This window comes from Bactrocera oleae, chromosome 4 (genome assembly GCF_042242935.1).
Source record: "Bactrocera oleae isolate idBacOlea1 chromosome 4, idBacOlea1, whole genome shotgun sequence".
Classification (NCBI taxonomy): Eukaryota; Metazoa; Arthropoda; class Insecta; order Diptera; family Tephritidae; genus Bactrocera; species Bactrocera oleae.
In genome coordinates, this window is record NC_091538.1 from 53,201,402 (window position 1) to 53,214,953 (window position 13,552).

The window sequence follows — 13,552 nt, forward strand, 5'->3', positions numbered from 1 at the left end:
TTTTTATCAGTATTCACTTGCTTGCAACAATTTACGCTCTCTTGCTGTTAAGCGTGTCTGTTAATTTGCAGCGCTGTTAGCATATTTATATTTTTATATTATGCTAATTGTATTTTGAAGTATCTTGAAAGTAGTGTGAATTATTGTTTGAACATTTTGCGCTGCGATAATGGGTGTCAAATGAGAGTGTTTTAAAAAATTTCCCTTTTTTTGTAAACGTGAAAATATTATTAATATAAATTAATACTTTAATTTTATAAAAAAAAAAATATTTTTTTAAGAAAAAATTAAAATGTTTTAAATATATATAGTTAAAATTTGATTCAATATATATTCAATATTTTTTAATTTTTCTTTCCTTCATTTCATATACAAGGTGTGTTTAAAAAATATCAGAAAATTTAATTATTTGAAAAAATAGTTTTTTATATGTCTACAGTAATGATGTCGTCTTCAAAATAGTCCCCATTCGATACTATACACTTATGCCAGCGCTTCTTTTAATCGTCGAAACACTTTTCAAACTCGATATTTGGGATAGCCTTTAGCTCTCTCAGTGTTTACTTGTAAAACAACGAAGGTTTTCTTTATTTTTGGAAATGGGAAAAAGTTACACGGAGCCATGTCTGGCGAATATAGAGTCTGGGGTATCGTTACAGTATTACTTTTGCCCAAGATATCGCAGACAAATTCTTTGATCCATTTGTTCAAACAAATTTTTAAAAAATTGGACTCTAGAAACCCGCGAAATTTTAGTTTTATTTATTTTTTTAACAAACCTCGTATTTCGTCTGCATCAAGCTTTAATAAATTTTATTCAATTTTGTTCTTACTAACTTAGTAAAACTTTACTTTTTTACTTTACTTTTGAATTTTATGCGTTGATAAAATAAAGTCCCCTTAAATCACTACTTTGAGATTTTTATCAATATATATAATTCCGATTTACAGCGATATACCATTGTATAACATGTGTATATTTATATACACTTGAGCAGTCTTTCATATAATTAAAAAAAACGTTAACTTCAGCTGCATTGAAACTAAAATATCTTTTTCAGGTGCATTTCTTATAACAACTACAGTGCTTTCAAAAATAACGTTTTTCAATTGCGTGTTTTTATTATTTTGCAAATTAATACATGTTCAATTGCGATCACTGTATAAGAAAGGTTTTGGGGCAGCCTTTCTAACGAGTTGTACTTTTGTGAAGAGGTGGTCTAATCATTAAGGAGGAATCACGTGACATCTAAAAGTGAGAAAGCAGAAAACACTGAGAGAATCTAAAACCACTTTGTTTACAAATGCATTAGATATATAAATACAAAACGGGACAAACGCAGCAGTACTGTAATCAAACTCCTACTTTCAAAAACACACATTGAAAAAGGGTTGCATTGAGCGTAGAAAAACATCAACCTTGATTGAAGCAAAGTAATATGTACAGATGAGTCAACTTTTGTATTGTTGAACCCCTTGGATGCTGTAAAATGATCCAAAACATAGGAGCAGACTCTGTACATAATGGAAACAAAAAAAGCATATTTTTACTTTAGATTGGCATCACAGTCACCAGACGCCAATTGCAATAGAGAATGTTCGGGCTTAGAGAATGTTCTGTTGGTTAATATCAAACGATAATGAAAACCGCACATCAGTTAGATTGATTTTTTCTAAGTACCCTCACACTTCCCAATATTGAATATTAGCGAAATTGGACTAATGATAAAAATTATCAATTCTCGCGCCAACTGTTAATATTGAGCTTACAAGTATAACCCTCACCGAAGTCTAAATCATAAGTTCACAACTTTCCACTGAAATCGTGTGAACGCTATGATAAAGTTCATGTAACGAATAAACCAAAATTAATTTCTATTTTTATTAAATGTCTAAACTAAGTACATACATCACACTTACGATGCATTATTGTTACATTTAGTCATAGCGACACCTTATTTAAGAGCGAAAGTTAAAATTAAGTACATACTTGTACATACACATTATTTTCTTGGTGTATACGAGTGTTGAACTCTTCGTCAGCAATCTACTTTGATAAATATAATCACATTAATTATCGATCGTTATTAAATTATTATTGAAGCTTTAGTTACAATGCACTTACTATAGATACTATATATGTACATATATATATACAGGTAGGTTGAAAAGTTTCTGCGGTCGAATTGAAAAAATACTGTTTTTGGTACGAAATATTTTTTTTATTCAATATAATCGCCTTCAACTTCAATACACTTATGTCAATGACGCTCTGCAAAATGCTCGTCTACTGCTGCGAAAACCGCTTTCCACGAAGGAATTGTTTCGGGTTTCTGAAAATGTAGTAGTCGCTGGGAGCCATATCTGGTGAATATGTCGAATTAGTACTTAAATTTGTTGACTTTTGTCATTGTTAAAACAACTTTGTGAGCAGGTGCATTGTTTTGATGAAAAATTATTTATTTGTGCTGCAAACCAGGTCTTATCTTACAAATGGTATGGAGCTGTAGTACTATTTATTGGTGAGACCAACGAACTTTTCAACCAACCTGTACATAACAACACCACAAAATACGTAATATTTACTTAAAGTAATGCTCTTTGGATGAAGAAAAGTAAAAGTGATCAAGTTAAAAATAATTATTAAAGATTATTATTGCGTAAGCATGTTTTATAACGCTATTAAATTTGGTCTAGGAGACGCATTAATTGTTTCGAAGTAAGGTTATGTTCGAAGTTGAAAAGAGAAAAACATAAATGCATATAAATGACAATTAATGCACTTATTTAATGAGAAACATCTAAATATTATTGGTGTATGCATTAATTCGTGCGAAAATTAAGACTTTATTGTGAAAAAATTGTTATACATTTAATGTTCAAAGTATTGCCCATCGGAAGCTATGATGTTTGCCCATCTTTCTGGCAGTTTGGGGATCCCATCCCAAAAGAACTTCTCCGGCTTGGAGGTCAAGAAAGAATCAATCCAATTTCTGATACCCTGTTCTGAAGAGAAGCGTACTCCGGTGAGGGCATTCTGCATTGATCTGAACAAGTGGTAATCGGAAGGTGCTATGTCTGGGCTATAAGGCGGGTGAGGTAGAACTTCCCACCCACAGTTTTCCAAATAGTTTTTAACTGGCCTTGCAACATGTGGCCGAGCGTTGTCATGGTGAAAAATTATGTATTCGTGTCTGGTCGCATATTCTGGTCGTTTTTCCGCGATGGCCTTTTTAAAACGAATCAATTGTTTTCGGTAGAGGTCCCCATTGATCGTCTGACCCGATTTCAATAGCTCATAATAGAGCACACCCTTGTGGTCCCACCAAATACAAAGCATAACCTTAGCAGCATGGATATTCGGCTTTGCCGTGGATGTTGATGGTTGGCCGGGCTTCACATATGATTTCTTCCGCTTTAGGTTATCATAATTAATCCATTTTTCATCGCCAGTGACAATCCGATGCAAAAACGACTTCTTTTGGTGGCGTTGAAGCAACATTTCCCACATGCAGAATCGACGTTCGACGTCTCTTGGCTTTAATTCATAAGGCACCCAATTTCCAAGCTTCTGGATGAATCCTAATGATTTTAATCGTCTGGAAACGGTTGCTTGATCAACTCCTAATACTTTTGCAAGTTCTTCTTGCGTCTGGCATGCATCTGCGTCGAGCAATGTCTCCAATTCTTCGTCTAGAAGTTTGTTTGGCTGTCCGGGTCGTTCTCCGTCGTCTAAGTCGAAATTGCCACTTTTAAACCGTGCAAACCACTTTTGGCACGTTCGTTCGGCTAAAGCATGGTCACCATAAACGTCCAGTAAAATACGATGGCTTTCGGCAGCACTTTTCTTCATGTTAAAATAATGAAGAAGAACTCCCCGCAAAAACACTTTATCTGGTACAAATTGTACTGAAAACGACGCGAAATGGCAGTACCTTTGAAATGAATATAGCCACAGATGAATACGACGCGAAATAATACTAGTAGAGTCCTCTCTTAGAAAACCGCACGAATTAATGCATACACCAATATTATTTTTTTAAAGTATAGTATATTTTATGCCAAAGTTCAGTCTTCAAAGAAATTAATAAGAGAATGTTGCACAAATAAAAAAGTTTACATGCAGGAACTTGATTTTGTATGTATGTAGCTTCTTGAGGAGAAACGGACGTAAGCGAAATTTCAGATCGATTACAGAAAAACTGAGGAACTAGTTCGCGTATACCATATACAGACAGACTCAGCTCGTCATGCTGATCATTTATATACAGATTATGTATATTGTTTATAGGATTTTCGACGTTTCCTTTTGGGTGTTACAGATATCATGGCAAACGTAATATACGCTGTTTAGAGTAAAGTGAATATGGCTATGCCCACAGAGTTTACAAACTCTCTTTGAATTGAACAATAACTGGTATAAATCGCATAAACTAGTACAATAGAATAATAAGCGATTACACGACTTTAATGAAATATCAATTTAATCTTTTGTATAAAGCAAAGGTTAAAAGTTTTTTTTGATATTGTTTACGGTTTTAGAGATGAGCAAGAATATTTTTCAGTACAACGAAAAGGTATGTCAAAACAAGATGAATGAATGAAGAGATCTAAATGCTTTCATACATACCGGGTTGTAGAAAAGCAAAACAAAAATAGGACCACTTGTTTTACAATTCGAAGTAAAAAAGTCGATTTACAAACGGAACCCATATGAACAGGTGAGAGGGCCGGTGTTGGGTAGTACCCAAACACTCCTAAGTATTGATCGAAGATACTCTCGACAAAGCACTTTGAGCTTGCCACAAATCTGTTGAGCCGGTCGATAACAATTTTAGCTATTTCGCCAGGTTCGCCGAATATATAACCGTGATGATTCGGATCTCGAAGTGACACTCTCAATACAATGTCCTCGAGACAAGGGTGTACTCTCTTTTGAACTCATCAGCTTTGCAAATTCTAGCGATTCCACCATGACCAGGCAGCCAGACGAGTCTGATAATAAAGTAACGTAATGCTATCGATAGTGAGATCAGACACTCCTTAACTAACTTTGAACACACAGTGTGCGAGCTCAAAGCTAGTAGTGCCGCACTGCTATCGAAGTGAATGCTCACGTCTCTGAAAGATGCCGCTCTTTGGATATATAGGTACATCAAACTACTAACTACTTTGGCAACTTCTGCTTGAAAAACACTATAGTGTTTGAACAGGTTTCAAACAACTTCTGGCTTAGATCCCTGTGGTTTCTGTCAAAAATAATTCTCCTTAAACAGTTTTCAATTATTATTACACATCAATATTTATGTTAATAAATGTAGTGAATACGTGGTAAACCATACTTAAAAGCATATTACAGCTGTCGCACGTTTTGTGCTTTCGATTGGAAACTATGAGAGTTGCAACAACTCCTTTCGGTAAAAATTTCTGTTCTGTTCTACATCCACTCAATTATGATTGATAGCCACCAGGTGAGCGCTTTTGTATTATTAACACTCCAAAAAAGATTTATGATTTGGGTAAACAATTGAAATCAAGCAGACCAAGTGACATCTGACCTGCTCATTCGTAATTCTATATAAAAAGTACTGAGCAGCTGTGCGCTTAAAGCCATCAAACACACAAAAATACAAAAATTAAGGTATCATGAAATCACTACAAAACCAACAACAAACAACAAAAAGTGAGCACCTCAAGCAAACTCCAGACAAAATTGGTCAACACAACGCGCAAACAACTGTTGAATCCGCCTTGGTAGTGGCCACACAGCGCCCTGCAACCAAATCCCATGCCACTGCATTGATTACCGTTATATGTGCGTGCCACAATTAAGGCTAGCCAGGAAAACAAATGTGAGCTGTTGCTTGGCACAAGCGCTGAGGAGTGAGTGGTTGACTACATAACAGCTAGAACAAGTTACAACAACAACAACAATCGATATTAGTAAAAGTAAAAATAACCAGCAAAGCATGCCAAGTTTAGCATTTCATTGCCGCAGCATTTCAGTGCCGCAACTTAAATTGGGTGTGTGTATTAAAATTAGTTCGACTGGCTCTGGTGGGTGGACACGCGACGGCGGCGGCGCGGTCTTATGCGATTTAACGATTATTTTGCACCGACAAAGTTTACGCTCCACAAACTAGCCGTCAGCTTATTGAGCTTATTTATTTATGTAGAATAGCATATATTTGTAGTTGCTATTGTTGTCGGTGATATTACTTAACACGAGCGACAATTTCACGCGCACCTACCGCGACACAAACGCGTGCGCACATATTTGATTTAATTAAAAATAATAAATTGGATATGAATGCGTGAGTGAGTGGCCGCAACATGTAGCTATATGCATGTGTGCATGTGTGCGTGTGTGCATGTACTTGTGCGTGTCTATTATGCGGGTAATATGTACATATGTATATACGAAAGCACTTGCTGGGTTGAAGAATTCGCGGCATGTTACTCATACGCCATGGCATGCAAATTACAGCATAATGAAATGACATTAAATTTTTGGCGTAAATAAATTGACGGGCGGTAAATGGAAAGTGATACGTATGGTGTTTGTGTTGTTCTCATTAGCGGGTCGTATTATAAATGAATTTGTGGTAAAATACAAAGGGATAGTAGTTCAGAGAACGTATAAAAAATTTGTTTTTGTTATACTATATTGAACTGCATGTGGAGAGCTCACAGTATTTACATTAACTTTAAATAATTATTAATTTAATAATCAGAGTTACAGAGGATTTTTGTATCAAAAATGGACCAATATCAAAGCTATTCACTATGCGTTTTCGATTAATTCTTTTCTTCTTCTTTTCAGTCCTTATTAGATTTGCGAACTAACCTTAGAATTATATATCGATAGGTTAGGTGAGGTCGTAGGGTTGATCCAAAATCGTTGGATCTTACTTGGACAGATAATATTCGTACTTTGTGTTACCTGTAAACTCCTAAGAGTGCATCACCTGATTCTCATAGGTAGACGGAACGTTTTGAGCTTATCAGAAATGTATTAAGACGATTAATATCAACCCCAGCCACTTCGATAAGTTCACCAAAAGTGTGTCTATTGAGGAGGAAGTGACAAGATGATTCCACCTCGGCTTCCTCCATACAGCTTTGTTAAAGAGCGTCCGACAGAATATTTAGTCGCACCGCATGTAAACTTATTGGACAGTATCACTCAGAGAATCTCCTACGTTTCACTCTGGCCCAGAAGGATCTCGCAGTCGCACAAGTTTTGGTTATGGACCAGCGTTTGCTGAGCTCACAGACAGACACGCTTCTAACCGGATAAAATTGGGGAAACGGTGCCATTCTTAGCTAGCATACGAGCCAGGCATGGCTAAATTGAGTCAGTTTGTGATGCTCCGACATTGCCTTCTGGGTATTACAAACTTCGCGGCACACTTAATATACCGTAAAAGGTAAAAAAGTTTGAAGATAAAAAATTGAAATGTAATGTTACTCGTTAAAAGCTCGCAGAATATTTTGGAGTGACTCAAACAGTCAAAAGCAAGGAAATTGGTTGCTATATGAATTGAAGCCAAAAGATTTTGAAAGACAATTTTAAATATCAGAAATTCTGTTGAACTCACCTAACATTACAAGTCAAATCATTGGTAAGGCGAAATATCCAGGACGTCAAGATAATGCTCTATATTGGGTGGGATCAGAAGAGCGTTCTGACTTATGAACTTCTAAAACTGGGTAAAACCATTCATGAACGCTACAGACAACAACTCATAAAATTAAAGCGAGCGATTGCCGAAAAATGTCCGGCATTCGCGGCTGGACACAAGACAATAATTTTCCAGCATGACAACGCTCGGCATTATGTTGTAATACCGGTTAAAAGCTATTTAGAACAGCTCAGACCATACCCCTACCGACTATCATTTGTTCCAGTCGATGCAGAATGCCTTCACTGGAATATGGTTCACATTAGAACAGGCTTTGATAGATATTGGCTGGATTCATTTTTGGCCGCCAAGCCGGCGCAATTATTTTGGGATGGAATCCACAAAGTGCCAGAGAGATGGCAATAAAGTTACGGTAATATGCAGCATATCTTTGTAAATAAGTTTAAAATTGATTTGAATTAACTAGAATAAGGGTGAGTAGAGTTACGAGGGTGACGGGTGAATACTACTCACAACACTTTGCATGGGTTCGAAACCCGGCTAGAATGTAGCTTTAAGCGGTATTACTTATAGCTGATGCTCTAATGATTCATAATTAAAAATATTCTATTTGTTATTTATTTATTTATCACCACACTTACGTTCGTTTACGCCAGCGCTGCACATTCTTTAAGTCGCCTGTGAGCATTTTGCTTTTTGTGTGTGTGTGTAGTTTTCTTAGCTTCTGTGAGACTCAACAAAGTAGTATGTAACTTTTGTGAATGTATTTTAAACTTTTGAAATAAATAAATTTTTTTTGTTAAAGGAGTTAAAGTTCATTTTATACATTGGAATAGCTTTTTAAAGGTATTTTTATTAATAAATTATATTTGTAATTTTAATATCACTTTTTATTAATTATTCCATAATTGTACTTATTGTTTTTTGGAACTTCCATCAATTTTATTTTTTATATATATTTACATATATTTCGATAAATAGCAACATTTTTAAATATTAAATTAAATTTCATCTATTTTATTTTAATTTATTTTATTTTACTTTAATTTAATTTATTTTATTCTATTGTATTCTATTTAAATTTATTTCATTTTATTTGTATTTAATTTAGTTTATTTTATTGCATATAAATTTATTTTATTCTATTATATTTCATTTTATTTTACTTTAATTAAATTAAATTTATTTAATTTTATTTACTTAATTTTATTTTATTTTATTTTATTTTATTTTAGTATATTTTATTTTATTTTATTGTAATTTACTTTATTTTATTTTATTTGATTTAATTTAATTTAATTTAATTTAATTTAATTTAATTTTACTTTATTTTATTTTATTTGAGTATATTTTATTCTATTTTATTGTATTTTACTTTGTTTTATTTTATTTTATTTTGGTACATTTTCTCTTATTTTGTTTTATTTATTTTACTTTTATTTATTTTATTTTATTTAGTTTAATTTCATCTAATTTAATTTAATTTAATTTATTTTATTATATTTTATTTATTTTTAGTTAAATTTAAATTAATTTAATTTTTTCCAATTAATTATTATTTGAGTTTTTGTAATTTATTGTATTATGCGAACATTATTATTTTTATTTCATTTCTACAATTAAATAAACTGCATTTGATTGAGCTTTCTACAATTTATTGAGTAATCATTTTACTCACATTTATACAAATACATAAGCACTTATATGGTATACCAATATTATCTCACTACTTAAATCACTTTATAAAAAGTTCTTGCTCAATTAAGCTTTGTGCTAACACATTTAGATTATTTTTATTTCAAAATCACGAAATTTTTTATTGTCTCGCAGTTTTTTTTTGTTTTTGTTTTTGCTCGTCTTTATGCTTTTCCAACAGCCTCCAACAAACTACGGACACTTACTGGCCGGTCAGCTGTACAGCATTCGTTGCACAGATAAGTGATAAAATTGCATTGGAGCATTTGGTGAGAGCCGGAGAGATTGAATCTGAGTTAATACATACGAACATAGCTCATACAAAAAATTTAAATACTTACAATATTTATCTGTTATCAACTGAAGATCGCTGTTAAATAACATTAAGCACTTGACTGTTGTTAACAGATTGTTAATCATACAGTAGCTTTCCCAGAGTTTGAAAACTTAAGCTGGAAATGGTTTGTGTCCTCACTAAGTAGAGACTGGTGTGGAAATATGGAAACATACATATATACATATACATATATGCAACCGTTAGGGAAAAAGTTTTGTAACATCAGAATTTTTTCGATAAAATCGATCGCCAACTTCAATATTCCCATCTAGAGAACAATATTTCAGAAAAATTAAGACCCAAACAAATATTGGGGTCCAATTAAACCCCATATCACTGCTACTAAGCTACGACACGTGACATAACTGCCATATAAATTGATATCTCTGCAACATTGTACATATTTAAGTCTTCTTTAAATTCATGCCAAATATATAAACCCAATTTTCGTCGCATAAATCGCTTCAAAGTTATAAAAATACCGTTAAATAGCATAGAATTATACAATAGAACAAGAGTCGGCTTAACACGCAATCAACTGTTGAATATATTGTGCATTGGGTGTGTACGCGCCGGATATTTAGTTTGTGTCAAGCCACAATATCGGTGCCATTAACTTTTTACAATGTTTTTTAGAGGTCTTTAGTTTAGGTTCGGATAACACATACACAGGCACACGCTTGAAATATATTTTTCTAGCCTCAATTACCAACTTTTGATTGCGCGCGGTCAGTTGGTCAGCGTTTGGCAAGGAAAAGGATGTCAAAGGAAGTTCGCAAAAGTAGGTGACACAACGCTGTAGCTATTATGCGATTACTATTTTAGAACGAAAGATATATAGTATGTATCGGTGTCTGGGTGTTTCTGTGAACATTTTCTACTATGTGCGCTGACATCGGCAACAATGTACGCATTGTATCGGACATTTTACATATACAATGTAGCATACACACGTACAAATAACGTAAGGCACATACATACTATATATATGTACATGTGAAAATAATACGATTTAAGTGAAAAATTAGAAAAGAAATTTAGTTTACTTAGGTATTTATGGTTCACACTCTAAAACAATGTGAAAATGCAAAGCAAAATATGAAGTTTTTATAATTTAATAATAATATTTCTCTCAAAAATGCTTCGACGCCTTCCAAAGAGGCGTTTGTTCCCACCTTGAACTCTTCATTTGAGTAAAATATTTTTTCAGCGAGCCACGTTTCAATCTGGGAAAGACAAAATAGCTGGGTATCAATAAAATAAAAATAACAATATCTAATTTCGGAAAGCAAATTGTAAATCAACAGTTCTTCAAACATCTGTTAAGTTAACGACGCGAAATGCTTGTCTGGCCATTTTGCCATGGAAAAAATTTGAACGAGTTTGCTTGAAATTTTGTGTCTCCAATGAAATCACTACTACAGAATCGATGAAAATGTTACAGAAGGTTTTGGGAGTCTATAAGTACTTTATCACGAGCACAAATTCTGAGTACCAAAAAGTATTCACTGAAGATCGTGAGTCATCCCCCGTTAATGACGTTAAGATCGAAGAAGTTAAAGAAACAGTGCTTGAAAAGGCTTCTAAGAAGTGCATGGCGAATTGGGTTAAGCGTTCGTTTGCTTGTATTGGCTCAGGATCATAGTTTGAAGGAGATAATAAAGTTTATTGAAGTACGAATATTATGATTTTTTCAGTCCGGGTCATTTTTAATCATATGGTAAAATCCCGAAAAAAAATAAATAAATAAAGGTGCGGAAGCTTAAATTAATTGTGTCTCTAAAGGTCTTAAGAGTGAGTGAAAATGAAAAGTTAGTGGTGCAAAAGAGATATCGCAGTCAATTTTCAAATACTACATTACTGCATTATCCAGATATATTTTTGGGTGAATGATTTACAAAAATTTTATTCAGAAGTTGAGTTTTGTAAGCAACTGAGAAAATCTTGTGCATGTTAGCATCCATAAAGAGAATGTATGAAATAGGTTTGAACGAGATTTTTTGACGTCTTCATTACTAGGTGGACTCTACCACAAAGTTTCCTTGAATTCTGTTCTAAAATAAATAAACAACGTGGTTATGGAAACCTTTCCAGGCGTAATTTTCTTTTTAGTAAGTTCTCGATGATAATATTTACCACTCTCTGATAAGTGAAGAAAAAAGTGATTAAAAGCCGATAACTCTTTTTTAAGTAATATCTTCAATATTTTGTAACCAAGACCGAAATGATGAATGAAGTTCTTAAGAAACAATGTTGTCTCACTGTTTTGAACTTTGACGGGAGAGAAGTTGAAATAAGACATAAATGGCGAAATGTAAAATTTTGGTAAATACGACCCTGAGTAAATTTTTTAAGGATGTCTTATTTAATTTAAATCTGGCAATATTTGTTCTTATATTAGCCATTTAGATTACCTAAGTTTAAGCGGTAAAAATAATGTAAATAACAAAACAATAAGTATTCACAGCAGCCTGACTGGGAGATATAAGGTAAAACTTGATGACTTGGTACACAATAAAAGTGAAGTCATAAATAAAATATATCAGAGATAATTTTATAATTGATAGTCATTTAAGTATACAACTCCATTAGGTTTGACCCTATCATTATCGAATAAATGCAAAGCGGGGCTATTTTTAGGTGGCCTCTTAATGGCAGATACACTAAGGAACTTCCCGGTTAGGAGTGACCGCTATTAGAAAAAAAACTATTTCGATCACTTAGATACAATTTTTTGTTACTTTTGAACCCAATACTTTCCATGTGTTAGTCACGCAGTCAGCGCACTCGAATACAGCCGCTGATTAAATAAATGTTGGTGGAATATATTACAGCAGTTATTTATGTAGATTAAAACAAATTATCTGATATTCCTACGGTGAAAGCGAGCAGTTTTGTTTATCAACCAAATATCTGCATAGTTAATCAGCTGCTCTACAGAAATTTTTTTATTTAAATGTGTTAGTGTAACTACGAGTCATCGAATAAATGAGCAATGTGCACTGATTGCCAGATCGTCGCTGGCTCACGAATAACAATTTCGCGTTGCTGCTACTGACACGTTACGAGTCCACATTGTCTCCAGCTATGAGTACGAGATGTATTTAATTAAATTTGAGTACACTTAAAGCAAGTGGCTAACCATAAATATATACGTAGGTATATGTGCCGAAAATATGTAGGTGTGACGGCATAACACTTGATTGGCCGTGCGAAATTCCACACGGCGCAGGAACTATCTTAATTTAACTCAGGAAATGAGTGGTTACCGAATTGCTAAGTGAAATTTTCAAGTGTCCAAGCAGTGGCGAATGCTGAGCAGAAGTACAAATATATTTATATAATATATATAAATACATGCATATAACACTGGCTATTTAAGTGGAAGCGTAAACCCCTCCTTACATATATTGTAGGTATGTGCTTAAAGGGAAAATATATGAAAAAAAGTTTTTTAGGTTAAATGCATTTAATGGCTACATTTTTAAATAGACCATGACAGTTTTCTCTTTGGTTAAATTATACACAGTTATGAGTAAAAATCTAGCAATTAACGATAGATAAGGAATAGGAAACGTCGGAGACCCTATAAAATATAAATATAAATGATCAGCGTGACGACTTAAGTCCATGTAGCCATGTCCGCCTGTCTGCCCGTCTATATGTCTGTACATATCTGTATACGCGAACTACTCACTCAGTTTTTGAGGTATCGATCAGCTGCTGATTTATCGAAACCGCCGATATCGAACAACTATAACATATAGCTGCCATACAAACTGACCGATCTAAATCAAGTCTTTGTGTGGAAAACTTTTTCATGATAAGGTATTTTCCCGATTTTTAATACAAGGTAAACTGATCGAGCAAACTC

At 33.6% G+C, this 13,552-nt stretch overlaps 1 protein-coding gene across 3 annotated transcripts in view; it reads right to left on the reverse strand.

The window, feature by feature from the left end:
- Positions 1-13,552, reverse strand: part of nemy (no extended memory) — a 69,914-nt gene that overhangs the window by 30,455 nt on the left and 25,907 nt on the right. Inside the window, exon 1 of one of the 3 annotated variants that reach the window (XM_036363214.2) lies at positions 8,288-8,447. The exons of the other annotated variants lie outside the window; for them this stretch is intronic. Coding sequence (XP_036219107.1) covers positions 8,288-8,334 — 47 coding nt within the window. The 5' untranslated portion in view covers positions 8,335-8,447. Of the gene's footprint in view, positions 1-8,287; positions 8,448-13,552 lie in introns of those variants that run through there. 3 annotated transcript variants of the gene reach the window in all.